Here is a 16949-nt window from a genome sequence, read left to right on the forward strand (position 1 = left end):
AAGGTATAATACTTTTACTTGTAGCAAGTCGTTTTACTAGTATGCAGATTTTAAGTAACGTTGTATTTGAGAAGATATATTAATAGTATACATGGCATAGCATTGTATACAGTTCAGCCTCATTCGCATAGAACTGTTATCTAAATCAAACCTTACACAAAAAGTATTCATACAAAAATAAAGGCATATATGTCGAATTAAACACTCAAGTATATACAAAAATACATTTATTTTAATTACAAATTGCTAATAATTAAATCATTTAGACTTTATGCTATTATAAGTACTAAGCCATAATATATGTAACAGGCTTATTCAAAATACTATAAACCGATTAATTGTATGCACGTTGTTTCTGACGGGGTGATCTTCTTGGAGAAATATGCACTGCCTTCATCGGTATATTGTTTCTTTTTAGTTCACTAGCTGACGCAGGTGTTCGTAAGTTTCGAGGGGTACATAATGATTTTTTGAAAGCAGGGGCCTGTGGTGTTTTTAATACGTTATATTGTGGGGACACCACTTTTTTAACGGGCGTTATTTTTCTATTCTGTCGCATATTATTGATGTCATCTTTGTTATGAGAAACTGAAGTTCGATATGTTGTAGACGAACCAAAATCATTTGAATTCCTTTTAGCTTTGCAAGCTGGACTAGTTTCCACTTCATCTCTAGCACAAGATTGAAGTTTCGATTTAGAATTAGAAGTAATTTTTTGTGCTTTTATTTGTTGTTGGCTTACTCTAGGTTTTCTTGCAAAACCTGTATGAATTGACTTCTCATTTCGATCAGATGATTTATCAGAGCTAGATTCGAACATCTTGGCTTTTGCGAGAACGGCTCCTGCATTTTGTCGCCTTAATTTGTTTACGGAAGGTCTTCCACTTTGGCCGCTTGTTTCTAATTCACCCGTTTTATTCATGAAGAAAGCTGCAGCGTTTCGCCATTTTTGTTTTGAATTCGATGAAATATCTTTACTTATTTGATTAGGGTTTTTAATATCTTGATAGCATTCGAACTGTGACGAGTACCTTGATTTCGATTTGTGATTGTTTAAATTATTTGACGAATTTTCAGGTCCTGTACCATCCCAGCTATTGTTTATTGTTATATTAAGTGATCGACGCGACTTATCTTTACCGATAGTTTTATTTAAATTAAAATCAGGAGCGAGACTTATTCTTTTTCTTTGATGATACTTTAGACTAGAATCAGACAGATTATTAATTGAATTCTCTGATAATGAGCCATCCCATTCAGAAGCTAAGTTTTGACTTTTTATGGGTTCTTGATTTGGATTGATTGTGCTTACTCGCTCTCTCCGAATTAATCCTACGTATGGATAAAACCTATCAGTATTATGGTGAGGTTGTGATTGTGAAGAGGCATTCCAGGATTTATGTCTCACTATTTTAGTCAGATTTTCTTTGGAACGACGTCGTATCGTACCTATTTTTCTCGCACTTGGTGAACGAATTATTTTGGCTTGTTCCTTGGGCCTGATTTTTAACTCTTTGCTAAGTCGACGTGCTAAATGCTCCGAAGTTGGACAATTCAACATGGCCACATCTTCTAATGTTTGCTCATAAACATTTTGCACTTGCTGCAACGGCTGGACCCTTGGTATGACATCAGTAAACTCTCTCGACAATCTATTTTCTATTGCTGAAACTCTATTTTTTATTTCTTCATATTCCTGCTTTGATATCCTTACATAGTCTTTGTCAATTTCTTTCGTGTCAGGAGATAAGTCTATTGTATCATGAGCACTAAACAAATTTTCTGAGGATGTCAATAAGTCTACACTGCTAACACTTGTTTCACAGTTTTTATGAGATTTAAAATCTGAATTTATAGCAGGTGTACTTCTAGAATCCATAAAACTTAGGCGTAATCTCTTCCGTCCAGTAACACCCCTGTCAAAAAAATAATACTTTAATGAATTAAGAACAATATTTATTGTATGTGCATGGTATTGAATAATAATAAGGGCATACATTTTCATTGGTGTAAATGATAGTTCTTTCTGAGGAAGTTCCTTTCTTATTTCTTTCCTGTAAACAATAATTTGAATTAGAAACAATAAGATATTATTCTTATTACAATATAACTTAGTCTTGGTTAATAATTAATAATTAAAAATAACAATAGAATTTAGTAATTATTTAAAATTATGATTAGATAAAAAGAATTACGGAGCTTAAACATATGCTGAGCTATTGAAATGAAAAGGATAAAGTCACATTATTTCTTTTTAAAGTTTAATTATCAAAGAACAATTTCTTGCTCAATACTGCTAAGTATTAGATAATACCACTTAGAATTTTACAAAATACATGTACATGTAATGCAACTTACTTTATTTTTACAGAAAGTCCTTCATAATTATCAAATTTCCTTTTGGCTGCAGATTTACTCAATACTGGTGTTTTACCATTTTCCATGACTAGTGCTGGGGTGGTTACATTACCAGATACCATTTTTCGTAATCCACTTAACATTCCTAAGGAAACAGATTTTATAGCATATTTGTTTATGTTTGTGGGATTAAATAATATAACTAAGTATTAAAAATCGTCATCTATAGTAATATAATAAATATGAAAGTAACTCTGCCTGTTTGTAACTTTTTGAGAGTAAAACCACTGAACCAATAATACATAAAATAATTAAAGTTTCCAAATTTCATCAAATTTATAGCCACATTAAATACTGAATAATTATTGTTGTTTGGAATTGATTGTTTAATTCCCAATGTGTGTTATCATCATATACTTTAGTTTTATGATAAGCATTAACAAAGTTATACACATACTTCCTCCAATGTTTATTTTTAAACATCAAAGCAACATAATTGATAAAACATATTTCAATATAAAGTATATAAGCTTACTATTAAGGGATCCACTTCGCCTTTTTTTTCTTCTTGATTGACTGACGTCGGAATCATCATCAAGTTTTGTCATTAAATCGTCTGTTAAAAGTCCTATGTGCTTAGAGTTTTCTATAAATATCTAAAATATAAAAAATACATTAAATGATGAAACTTTCAAAGAAAAAAGGCCGAAAAATATATCCCACAATATTTACTAAGCAGTATGGTGGATTATGTTAATTTGTATATCAATACAAATACTATATATGTCTGTCTGTTGCTCTTACATAGATAAACAACTGTACAAAATTTTTATGAAATTTGGTATGATACAAGCTTGAATCCCAAGAATAACAACCAACGCCTAAACAACAAGTGTAGCGGAGGGACATAACTAGTTTATTTATAGTTGAACTTTTTCTTTTAAAACAGTTGTCTATGGTAAAATTTAATAACTTATAAAAAAGTAAAATAAATGTTGTCACTCATTTTAAATTGTTGTTACAGTTTCGAATTTGCTACACTTTTATCAAAAAACCACTCAGTAAGTCTTTGCTTTAAAGATACCATAACAATTTTTATTTTTGTTAGACTATTGGGAACATACTGTTTATAGTTTTGTTAAAAAAAATTGTTAACTTACTGACTGACTTATTGAATATATAATTCAAAATATATATTATACAGCATTTTATTTAGTGGCTTACAATTCATAGTATACCTGATAATTTGAGATTTGTTTCAAACTATACATAATTTAACATCTTTACCTTGACTAGGGCTACATGATGTTCTAATCGATGTGCAGAGGATGCAGCAGGTAAAGGCATGATACTTGGAGCTAGTACTATGGCTAGATTTGAAGAGTCCATTAAGTTATCTTTGTGCCTTGATGCTATATAATTTAATAACTGAAATTTCAACATTTAGTTTGAATTATTAGTATGAATAATTAGTTAATATTGTTTCAAAAGTGAGCCGAGATGACCCAGTGGTTAGAACGCGTGAATCTTAACCGATGATTTCGGGTTCAAACCCAGGCAGGCACCACTGAAATTTCATGTGCTTAATTTGTGTTTATAATTCATCTCGTGCTCGGCGGTGAAGGAAAACATCGTGAGGAAACCTGCATGTGTCTAATTTCAACGAAATTCTGCGTGGTGGAACATGCTCCAAACCTTCTCCTCAAAGGGAGAGGAGGCCTTCATCCCAGCAGTGGGACATTTACGGGCTGCTAATGAGTAATGAGTAATGTTTCAAAAGTATTTGTAAAAGATTGTATACCTCCATCACATAATGCAAAAGGTGAACATGTAGTACTGGTAAAAGTAATAGTGTGTTTAAAATAGATTTTAAACTATCTTCGCCGGCTGATAATCTACATCGCAAAAGCAGATCTTGCACTTCAGCACTAATCAAAGGTTCTGGCAAGCACCGGAGGTAGAGTTTCAATACACTCGCCACATCGATTGGATGATGGCCCTCTGATACACAACCACCAGCGTCAAGCAACCGCTAAAACCAAATGCTTAATTGAAAAAAATTATCTTCTACAAATTCATATTTATAGAATATATATTTTGTTTATTTACCTTAATATCTTTTTGGCGGGTTTGAGATCCTGCTTTTCTAAAGAGGCCTTCGATTTGAGCATTCTTTCGCAATACTGACGACATTTCACTAACAACGGTGGGAATACACAAAGTGCTTCCACAACAAATCACACTACATGATGGAACTTTAACCAAAGGTGCTCCAAATACTGTTTTATGATCCTAAAAATCAATAAGAAATGTTATTTTCGACACTTGTATACACAATTTAATCAGTACATTTAAGAAGAAAACTTACTTTGACATTTTTTGATATTATCTTTTTAAGACGATGTTTTAATCCCGCTTTTTTTAATTCTCCGACTATTATTGATTGTAATTTCCCGTGATTTATACCGTCTGATATCAACATTTCGTTTGTTTTGTTATAATAACATTTATTTTATTCAAGATTAATCAAATTCTGAATTCTGATTTCTGATTTCCGCTTTTTAAATCACTTTATTTCGTTACCAATGACGTTCCGTTTTCCTTGTTTCTAATGTGTCAATTATCAATTTACTTTATCTCTTTTTAACGTTTAAACGTTATAACAATTATTTTGTTGATCACGATATTATTATCCAACATCATAAATTAATGAAATGAGCTAGTATTAGTATTAAGTAAAAATGTTAAGAAATCATTTTCTAAAAGTAATATCTAACAATAACCAAAGAAATACAGGGGCGCGCGCTCGCGCACTCTATACATTCTAAATATTATGTATGAATTTAAATCTGTTATGAATATTTTTAAGCTGATATAGTTCAGTATAAATAAACTAATAAATTAGTGGTAAGCTTACAATAATTCGCATATAGCTGAAAATTTATACAAATCTTCGGTATTTATAATAATATATTGAAGGTCTGTTTTTTGTTATTATCAATTTTATTGATATTTGAATGGCTGTGTGGCCATTTAAGTCTAGTAAAGAAAACTTTACAATCAATTTTTGTAATGTTCTTGACTACTAATAAATGTGAAAACTTTTTTTTGTGTTCCTTACTTGAAAAAATTACTAAAGCAATATACATAAAACTAATACTTGTATAGTATGTGTGTGTAGTATACGTTATTCGGAGAAATTTTAAGTATACAATAGTTACATGGCAGAAAATGTTTTGTTTGTAAATCATAACACACAGTATATTACTAATGATAAGATTAATTAATAATTATTATACTTAAAGTCTGAAATGTAGTTTAATTTAACATTAAACTACGTTGACCTAAATATTATGAATATTTTCAATGCAGATATGTTGAAAATCTTTGTATAGCGTGGAGAAGTAAACGAAAATTCATAAATTTATTTTACGTGTATAATACTTATTATAAAGACGAAATTATTAAAATTAAGATTGAATAATGTGTAACCAGTAAGTGTGGCCTAGGTATAAATTTATAAAAATCTATGGTTTTATAATACAAAAGGCATTTAAAAAAATAAGTAGGTACGTAATACCTGTCTTTCTACTTATAATACATATATAATATTATTGATGATAAGCTTTTTTAAATTAAACTACAAATTAATACATTTTTTTAATATAACTGGCAAGCTTTATTTAAAGGTGGACGTGTCAGTCAGCCAAAAGTCAATCAATTTCAATAGAAATCGTATTGTTGAAATTGATGTATGAGAAATCTTTTATTGAATATTTAGGATAGTCAATAATTTTATCTCATATTAAGATGCCGACAGCGGCTGAGACTAAACACAGCAATGGTCGCAATAAAGGAATATTTAACAACACGACCGGCTTTAGTACTCTCATCACGGTTACAGTTTTGTCACTGGCTTGGTTGGCCGGTTTTGCATCCCGGCTTTTTGCTGTAATACGTTTCGAAAGCATCATTCATGAATTTGATCCTTGGTAAGCAACATAACTATACTTTTAAAAAGACTACGTTTTTTTTTCACGTGCATTCCTCTTAGAAATATAATGAATATGTGTTACAGGTTTAACTATAGATCGACGGCGTATATGGTACAGCATGGTTTCTATAACTTTTTAAATTGGTTTGATGAGAGAGCATGGTACCCTCTAGGCCGCATTGTAGGGGGTACAGTTTACCCTGGTCTTATGATCACATCAGGGACCATCCATTGGATACTGCATACACTTAATATACCAATACACATACGAGATATATGTGTTTTTCTTGCACCAATATTCAGGTATATTTTTTAATAGTTATTGGCTTAATGTTATACAGCCAATCATGAATTTAGTTATTCTTAATACAATATATATTTTTTTAGTGGTTTAACAGCAATAGCTACTTATCTGTTAACATCTGAGCTATGGTCCCGTGGTGCAGGTCTCTTTGCGGCATGTTTTATAGCAATAGTGCCAGGCTACAGCAGCAGGTCTGTTGCAGGGAGCTATGATAATGAGGGCATAGCTATATTTGCACTACAGTTTACTTATTATTTATGGTTGAAAAGTATAAAAAGTGGATCAATTTTCTGGTCAATTTGTACAGCTCTTTCATACTTTTATATGGTAAGTTTATATATATATATTTTAAATTTATGTGTATTCATTTGACTTGTAAATAAAACTTGTGATGCTGTCACTTAACTTACTAAAAATTTAGACTGTTCTATGACTTAGCCTGTTTTACAACATCATTTTAGTAATTAATATTTTTCAGGTCTCAGCATGGGGTGGTTACGTGTTCATTATCAATTTAATACCTTTACACGTCTTTGTATTACTTATTATGGGACGGTTCTCGCAAAGGCTATTTGTCAGCTACACTGTCTTTTACATTATTGGACTATTGTTGTCTATGCAGATTCCATTCGTAGGATTCCAACCAATCCGCACAAGTGAACACATGGCTGCTTCAGGTAAATACATTTTGATAAAAGACTAAAAATTCTTTTAAATGTTATTAGACAGATTTGTTGGTACGGCTTAGTGTAGATTCAATTGCTAATGAATAGGTGAATGAATTGTTACAGTAGTTAGAATGGACATTTCATTGTGATAAATGGTTGGAAACACATCAGCTTTGCTAGGAACTATTTATTATTCTTATAATGACATATATATTAACATTTGCCTGACATACTACAAATTACAAGTAGTGTATAGTATTCATTATGACTATGATCTTGAAAACATTTTAGTTTGGTATTTGAATTAAGAAATATTAACATTCTTTAATTTAACATTATCAATGATCAATTTAGCATCATTCATTGATACATTATTTTCTATATAATATCTAAAGTATTTCTTCATCACATTCATTGAAATGTTTAGTAAAGACATTACATTTATAAAATAGTTTAATTTTTTGGTTGTAAATGTAACTTAGGTTGTTGAATTAATTATGTTGATGAATATACCAGTATAACTAAAATTAAAATGATATTTTCGAAACTATAACATTTTTCCTTATTACAATATGTGTGTATCACAGAATTACAATTGATAGGTTTGATTTTTTATCAATAGTTTAATAATCATTAAACATTTAAATCTTTTAATCATTTCTCTGTAAATATATTGCTTTTTAGGTATTTTTTTAATTAAGTATAGATGACATTTTTAATAATAAATAAATAAAAAATATAAAATGAATAAATTTGTCTGTCCACAGTTGAAATGTAATTAATGTTTTGTTTGTACTTTATGTTAATTGTTTCTGATAATTATTAATAAACATATTGTGTATATCTGTCCATTTTGTCAAACTTAGGTAAATCTGCTATTTCCTAGCATTAGCCTATTCTGTATTTATAAGTATTAAAATGTAAAAAGAAATATAAAAAGTTCAAATATGAAAGTAATTAAAAAAAAAAAGATAGAAGTTCTTGATTAACGTAAGTTTATATTTCTAGGTGTGTTTGCACTTTTGATGGCCGTAGGTGCATTAAAGTATTTACACAGCCTGAATCCGAAAGGACAATGGAAACAATTGCTTATCTTGGGGGGTTTGGTAGCTGCCGGGACTGTGTTCTTGGCTGTGGTTCTCCTTACATATATGGGGGTAATTGCTCCCTGGAGTGGAAGGTAAGTTTGTTTTTTCAACTGGATTTATTTTAATAAAAATTATACTCCAACTCGATACACTGGACAGAAGTTTGTATCAGAAGTGTTTCACTCAAATGTAACATATAAAATTGTTATACTTTAATATTATTATTATTTTTTATATAAATATATATAAAGTTTGAAATTTTTATTCATTCAAATTTTGCATTTGTATTAATTTGTTAAGGCAGTTGCTTGAATTAGATAAACACGACATACCATAAATACACTTATTCCACACATATTGTTACCTTGACAAAACAATTCAGAATATAATTATACTTGTAAATTATACTTGAGGATACTGTAGTGTGAGTGATATGTTTTCAGTCTGTATGAGTAAAAATAGTATGTCTTGGTTTTCTTTGGTTAAATTTACATTTATTTTCCTTATTAGTAAATAACATCTTTTTAAAGTTAATAATTTAAATTATTAACTTTAAAAAGATGTTATTATATAAATTGATAGATATATTCAAGTTTTTTTTTTTAGATTTTACTCACTATGGGATACAGGTTACGCTAAGATCCATATCCCGATCATAGCTTCGGTGTCTGAACACCAGCCGACAACATGGTCATCATTTTTCTTCGATTTACACGTACTTGTGTGTACATTCCCTGTTGGACTTTGGTATTGCATCAAAAATATTAACGATGAGAGAGTTTTTGGTAAGAATATTTTTTTATTGTAATACTTTATTATTTTATCTGGCATTGCATGCAAACATCAGTTGAGAGAGATTATGTACAACATTAGGTCAAAAGCACAATTGGTATGACTGTTTTAGTCTTTGTTTGAGAAAAAACCTTTGCCCACTTGAGGGGTTTTTCAAGTATGATAGTTTGAATGTAATTTCTGTTGTAGTAAGACACAATGTATTTTTACAGTGGCCTTATATGCTCTAAGTGCTGTTTACTTTGCGGGTGTGATGGTCCGACTGATGTTGACTCTGACGCCTGTAGTGTGCGTTCTGGCAGGCATCGCCTTCTCTATATTGCTCGACTTGGTGCTTAAAGAGGATGAAATGCAGACGGCGCCCGTTGAAACAGAAGACTCGAAAAACTTGTATGATAAGGTAGGATCGAAGTAGGATGGCAGAAAGCATTTGTAGAAATAAATATTCTGGATACGGTCCATTTGTACCAAATTTGTTTAAGCCTTGTATCTTGTAGTTTTAGTGGTTATGATTATTATTAAATTTATATCATAAATTTATATAAATGAATTGTATAACATATTAGTATGCTTCTCACACAGGCGGGTAAACTGAAGAAGCGTACCCCCGAGCCAGTTCCAGCCGCAGACTCCGGTCTGGGTATGAACGTTCGCTCGGGCACACTCATCGCCTTCATGATCTTGCTCATGTTGTTCTCCGTGCACTGCACCTGGGCCACCTCTAACGCCTACTCCAGTCCTAGTATCGTGTTGGCCAGCTATGGTAACGACGGGTAGGTGCAACTGTTTGTTTATTTTTTATTTATTTATAATAGGAGGTATTGGGGTACGATAGGGTTTGTTTTTGTACACCTGACAACGTCAATGTAACATTTTCTGATGATTGAGTTTAGACGTTAAAGCGTAACAAATAAATTAAGTCACTTTCGTATCTATAATATTAGTTAGAATTAAAAAAGGGCGCGTTTGGGTAAATGGTCATCACATTTAGTTAAGAAGCGAAAATCATTATTATCGTCAGTGTGCGTGTAATTTCATTGGCCTACTAATCCTTTAATATAAAACGGAAAACAGCAATACACATTAGTAACGTAACAACAACCAAAACTAAAGATCTAATTAGTAAGTTTACCATTTTTGGGTATATTCGGTTCGATTGTATTTATCAAAACGATTTCCTGTTAATATTCACGTGTTCTATATATAAGGCACTAGGGTGTTCAATCTAGATCATTGGGAAAAAAACTTTATTGTGAGTAGTCGCTATGAAGTTTATTTACTTGGTGGTAGGGCAGTGGAAACGGCTGGGGCATTGGTTACGTAAGAAATGGTTAAAATTTCATACGGCTTTAATTTCTATGGGCAGTGGTGAGTACTTGGTGGTCAACCAATAGGCCACCTGATTCCTTGAGTTTGAAGGCGATTGTTTAATACGTAGAATCGTCCAAAAATATTCGTTTTCTACCAAAGGTTATCAGAAAAACTAAACTTAACACAAGAAGAGATGTGTGATGATGATGTGATGGCAACCCCATTTGAATGAAGTTTCTTTCGCTTTTATAAATCATTATCGATCAAATAAATTAACAACGTTGGAGTATAATTTAATGAAAATTACAAAATTGTTTTGGTTTGTAGGGTGAAGGACATGTTTTTTCCTAAAGAAATTTTTCGATATTTTGTGGTGATGAATTTTATTTTAATAATTTTAGGTCTCGCAAAATACTAGACGACTTCAGGGAAGCTTACGGCTGGCTGTCACAGAATACCGCTGAAGACGCTAGAATTATGTCCTGGTGGGATTATGGTTATCAGGTAATTTAGTTTACTTAATAACGATCTCTATTCATTTCTTTCTCAGTTCATCTTTATTAAGATATTTTTGTTTATTTTAGATCGCCGGGATGGGTAACAGAACGACGTTAGTCGACAATAATACATGGAACAATTCCCACATAGCTCTGGTCGGGAAGGCTATGGCTAGTAATGAGAGTGCTGCCTACGATATAATGACGATGCTGGACGTGGACTACGTGCTGGTGATCTTTGGTGGTGCTATCGGTTATTCTGGAGACGATATCAACAAGTTTATTTGGATGGTCCGCATCGCTGAGGGAGAACACCCTAAGGACATTCATGTAAGTCTTTGGGATTCTTCAGAAAAACCGAAATGAATGGCTATAATACAATAATTTTAATCGAAAATTGCGTTCAACCTCTACAACAATTCCATAGAAAATGTCATGTACATATTTTTATATTTATAAAAAATAATTCCGAGCTCCATGGATTATAGTGAGAAATGTCAGAGGTCATATTGGAGTAGCATAGTGGAATAAGCTCCGCAAAATTTCCTCAAGAGGATTTTACCAGTTACTTTTCGTTTTTTTTGATTCTTAATTCATGAGAAGTTTACACGTTACATTACTCAAAATTAAATACAAGACTTTGTTGTAACTTGTAAGTAATATAAGTTGTTTTTGGTGTCACAGGAAGCGGATTATTTCACAGAGAGAGGAGAATACAGAATAGATTCAGAAGCTTCTAAAACAATGTTAAATTGTCTCATGTACAAATTATCATATTATAGGTAAGTGGACTTAAAGATCAATTATTTACATTAAAAAGTCATATCATACAACAGTTACATAATATACCTTTTGGTATACCTTATGCTACGGCGAAATTAGTATTAGATTTGTATCTATGTTAGTTGTATACCAAACGACAGATCTATCTTTGTACTGCTTCTTAATAATGAAATTAATCGGTAACTAAACTACATTCGTGTGGATCATTTTTAATCAAGTGTTTCTTTAACAATAACAAGTTTTTTTTTTATATTGCTCCATACAAGTAATTTATAAAGTCGTCGAGATCAAAACTTGTATCCGAGGAAGTGAGATAATTGTTTAGATGGTTTGAAACGATCGATAGAACCATCGACACCGCACTTTTAAACAATTATATTATGTTTATGTAAAATTTTATCCTAAACTATAAATAATTATTTGACGTCAAAATATATCTCGCTAAAAGCATTGTTACGTCCATCCGTCGACGAACGATCGCTACGATTTGATTTGCACTCCGAGTCTAGAGACTTTAAATTCGATCGGGCCTTTCGGACACGTGTCGTGTCTGAGATCGGCCGCGACGAGTTCGTAACAACCGTGTTGGCGCAGATACGACAGCGGCGGCAGCCCGGCGGGCTACGACCGCACGCGCGGCGCGCTGCCCGGCCACCGCGGCTTCCAGCTCACCTACCTGGAGGAGGCCTACACCACCGAGCACTGGCTCGTGCGGATATACAGGTACCGCCGACGCCCCGGCTCGCTACCTCATTGACTTTAATAGTTTGGTGCGCGCAACTCGATACGTAGTACCGGCCGATCTTTTTGAATTCTCATTGAATGTTGATGAGATCTTTGGCAACGATTACATCCATTCTGGTAAAGTTAAAACTTCATAGATTGGATTTTCACTTTTCATATAGAGTGCAACTGCTTGTAAATGTTGGTTAGTTGCGTTACAAGGCTAATTTTGAATGGTGTTTCAAATTGATGTTCAAGATTATTTGATATTTGATGTTCAAGATAATTGATATTCAATTATATTGTTGATATTGATTTCTGTGAAAAGGTACTTTGTTGAGATTGTAAATAAAAAAATAACGTCCAATCCACTTAACTGGAGAGGAAGAGGTAAATCTCGAAGAACGGATTAAACTTGTGCAAGAATATATAGCACGAATATGTGCGCAAAGACATGTGTACTCTCTATTCCCTCACTCCGATGGAATAATCCGATGGAACGGCAATCCCACATGACAGGACCCCTCCATTAAGTACAGGATCAACGGTGATACGTAATTTCATAGCATGGAAATGTATCTGTTGACTTTCTCACTCCGTGCTGGTGTCTACTGGTAATTTCTTCACAGGTACTATCTTGTATTGATCTGGCGCGGTATTTTATATTCAAGGCCATACAGATCTATGTTCTTAGGACTGCGGCTAGCGAAGCAGTTTAATCGATTTTATTGCGGTCGTCTCCTACTACATATATTATTTTATTAACTATTTATTTTTTATTTCAGAGTTAAGAAACCTGATGAGTTCAATCGGCCGAGATTGCCATTGGCTAAGCGGACAATACCGACCAGCAACAATTTATCAAAGAAGGTTTGATTATACAGCTGCTATTATTAGTTATTACTAATCTGAAAAAATCTATTAAATTCAACCTTACAGTAAAGTACGGTTTCCTTTGAAGGTTTAAAGCAATTTAATTATTTATTTAAAAAAACAAAATCTCAAAGGAAACAAGTTTTCGATTAATCTTTTGCTGATCATAGTCAGTCATAACGTTTTTTGAAACATAGTATATTATAATATTTTTTTTTTATAAAAGATCATCTCATAATTGTCACTCGTGTAATATTCCTGATGTAATTGAGTTTAGTATTGTTATCTTAAGATTGTGATTTGTTTGCAGCCTGCTTACGATCTAGGACCGATGGTATAGTACCGAGTATACATTTATAATTTATTTTGCCTTAGAGTATAAATTAAAAACATCTATATGGTTTTGAATTTTACGTTAGTAAACAAGCAAATTAGATGACATTTGTTATATTTTACGTAAAGATTCCGTTCAATTAACGAACAATAGTCGGTAATGAAACATTATCAGAAAAATGACGATTGTATAAAGTAAATTAAATATTAGGTAAAAACAGTCCTTGATTTTGTCTAAAATTTTAAAATAATCATTTTCTAATATTTATTTAATGTTGAATTAAAAAATTAATGAAAAGCACTGTGTATAATATGTATATGTATATTTTAAATTAAACATAATTATTTAATTTAAAAATAACACAAATAATATAATATAATACCTTTTTACAGACATCAAAGAGAAGAAAAGGTCTACTGAAGAATAAACCAACTCTCGTCAAGGGCAAGAAGGTGACGAAGCTGGAGTGACGCAGCTAAGATACGGCCTCCGTCAGTGGTGACGATGCTGTGTTCATTACTTAACTATGTTCCCCAGATATTAAAACCAGTCTAATTATTTCCTACGTTTTATTATCTGTATCGTTCCGCTGAGAGCGTGTTCTTACTGTTCTTGTTGACACATTGTAGGGATTTAATGAAATTTTCGCTAAGTATGTTTCAAAATAATAATATTTTTCGTAGTGTACATTTGACATAATTGTTGAATTTCTAAAGTATATTTTTAAATCGCAAACGCCTGATTAATAACTGGTAACATTTTTTTTTTCTGAGTGACTTAATTTTTTATTTATTTGAATTCAGAAACAAAATAATTTGATTTAAATTCGAATATATTATTTAAATGTAAATTAATGAATAATTAGCAAGTTACCACTGATGCGAATATTAGATCTATGACTGACACCAATTCTTTATATATGTATATGTAGACTATTAGGCTAAAGGCGTTTCTTAAATTTTTAGATGAATACGTTTTAATTTATTTACGCGCCGATTACATGGATACTGGCACATATTTTTTTTTTCTTTACTTTTTGTTTTTTATTTTTCGAAAAAGAACATCTCTTAGGAGCAACGGGATATAATCTGAATACATCACTATTTTCTAAACAACAAAAAAAATTAATGAATGATAAACATTAAATATCAATTAATTTCCATATGCATTAAAATAAATATTATATTACAAAACAGTGTTAGCTTTTGAGCGATGTTTGCTATTTTTATGTTTCGAAACAAACTGCAGCTTGTATCGCTATTTATTTGGGTCATTATATTAAAATGGTGTATAATATTAATGCCACTTGCTCGATCATCACAATTTCTCAGTAAGTTGTAATACGTAAGGAATGGAAATTTAGCTAGCATCTCCCGTAACAAAAATGTACTTTTTATTCCAAAGACAAGAAATTTAAATTATCATTCCGAAAATTCAATTCCATTGTGATTGATGAGAAGGGTATTTCCTGTATCCTCAAAGCATACTGTTTTCAACAACGAATTCCGCAAGATCGTCATATAATATACATTTTTCTTTGTAATTGTAGCCATGGGTCCTTCACTATAACAGACATCAGACATTGACTCCGTTTAAGGATATTAAATCAATATTTGTTAATTTCAAACAGAAGGAATTGTATTTGAAATATGTATTCATTGTATCCATAACACGCTTTAAGGATTTAATTTTATGCTCTGCGAAGCGGGTGGATTGCTATCCATGTTAGTAGTAATATAAGCGACGCTTGATATTTATGTAGTATTACATATGTATATGGTCCGCCCTGACTTCGCACAAGGAAAAAGGGATTAAGTTCCCTATAGTATTGCGTGAAGTACTGGATCAAACGGATTGTATGTCATTTTGATTGTTAACAAATCGTTTTCAGACTATATATGAAAATAATTCGTTTATTGTAGCCAAATGTCCATGTTGCGGTGTCTTACCTGATGTTCAAAGAGGGTATCGTGTTTGTAATTGCTACGTCCATTTATATAATATTTAAATAGTTTTAAATATTATATTAGAATTATTTAACGCCGCGTCTATTGATCCCAATGATTAAGGTATATAATGTTGCCAGATAATATATCATTAACAATTATGTTGAGAAAATAATAAATTTTAATTATTATATTATTGTTGAGTTATATTTTCTAATACTATTATTGAATTTATCGCAAAAAGTAATGTTCTCAGAATAATAAAAAAAGCCATAACCAAGACTAGAAATTTTAAGTTAATATTTTGCATACATCTGGCAGCGCTAACGGTAGTTTAACCTCGCTTTGTTATCATCGATTATCTTAATATTATTTATCAGAAGAAATAAGATTAAAAAAAATATGTAATTTTAAGACAGGTTAATGTCAAATGCAATAATATTTTTGGGACTTATATTGTTAAATATAATGTAAAGATAACACCAAGATTTAGGTACGTGTTGGCCAACGACTTGGTTTTTAAATATCGAGTAATATATATCGACAATCATTACGAATTAAGCTTGCCTCACACGGTTTTGTGAACTATATTTATTTTTTAGTTATGGATTTAAAGTACAAAAAAAAAAAAAACTAAAATAAGCATTTTCATTACATCGTAATCTTTATGGGAATATTATCTTTGGACAGATGAATCAAGTAACGTTTAAATACAAGAGTGAAGTCTATGCACAAGTTTTTAATTTAATATAAGATTTATAATTAATTTGCGAAAATGAAAATATATCATGGAACCGTTTGAGGCACTCATAATTTAATATGTTACTCATTTAAAGTTGGCCAGTAATATAGATAGGTGTCGTCTAGTTCATAATAATGTCACATGTGTTAGGTAGTGAATTGTATTTTAAAGGCAATTATTTCTTGTGTCTTGGTCAAAGTATTGTCCTGTGTAAGTGAAGATGTTATGTGTTTTAATTTTATTGTTGCCCAGCACTTTTGTTTGTTTTTTTTTTTCGTATTTTCTAACAGAGGTTTATGTTGTGTATTAAGGTTTCATTGTAGTTTACAATGTTCTTAATAAACAGCTAAAATATAATTGGTGCTTTTTATTTTATTCTATATTTATTCATTCTATTTAATTATAATAGTGAGAACCACCCTTAATATTATATGTTTATCGTTAGCTGTAGGTACCTCTATTCATATTTTCCTGTCTCTTTGTTCTTGTGACTAATTTATATGTATGATGATTATGAGGGTTATAACCCAGACCAT

At 31.3% G+C, this 16949-nt stretch overlaps 2 protein-coding genes across 2 annotated transcripts; one reads left to right on the plus strand and one right to left on the minus strand.

Annotated features, from left to right (window-relative positions):
- Positions 1-236: 236 nt before the first annotated feature.
- LOC125070852 lies at positions 237-4970 on the minus strand. The gene is made up of 8 exons (XM_047680843.1): positions 4727-4970; positions 4468-4650; positions 4160-4390; positions 3646-3786; positions 2894-3014; positions 2359-2503; positions 1998-2054; positions 237-1916 (listed from the first exon to the last, which is right to left on the minus strand). The coding sequence occupies exons 1-8, from the start codon at positions 4838-4840 to the stop codon at positions 335-337; spliced, it is 2574 nt and encodes an 857-aa protein (XP_047536799.1). The 5' UTR covers positions 4841-4970; the 3' UTR covers positions 237-334.
- Positions 4971-6070: 1100 nt separating this feature from the next.
- LOC125070769 (dolichyl-diphosphooligosaccharide--protein glycosyltransferase subunit STT3B) lies at positions 6071-16770 on the plus strand. The gene is made up of 14 exons (XM_047680726.1): positions 6071-6350; positions 6437-6655; positions 6740-6983; positions 7135-7333; positions 8333-8504; positions 9019-9197; positions 9417-9604; positions 9787-9977; positions 10917-11019; positions 11100-11342; positions 11697-11794; positions 12390-12518; positions 13304-13388; positions 14118-16770. Exons 1-14 carry the CDS (start codon positions 6169-6171, stop codon positions 14193-14195), a joined length of 2310 nt encoding a protein of 769 aa, XP_047536682.1. The 5' UTR covers positions 6071-6168; the 3' UTR covers positions 14196-16770.
- The last annotated feature ends 179 nt before the right edge of the window (positions 16771-16949 follow it).

The sequence above is a fragment of the Vanessa atalanta genome, chromosome 18, assembly GCF_905147765.1.
Source record: "Vanessa atalanta chromosome 18, ilVanAtal1.2, whole genome shotgun sequence".
In the NCBI taxonomy this organism is placed as follows: domain Eukaryota; kingdom Metazoa; phylum Arthropoda; class Insecta; order Lepidoptera; family Nymphalidae; genus Vanessa; species Vanessa atalanta.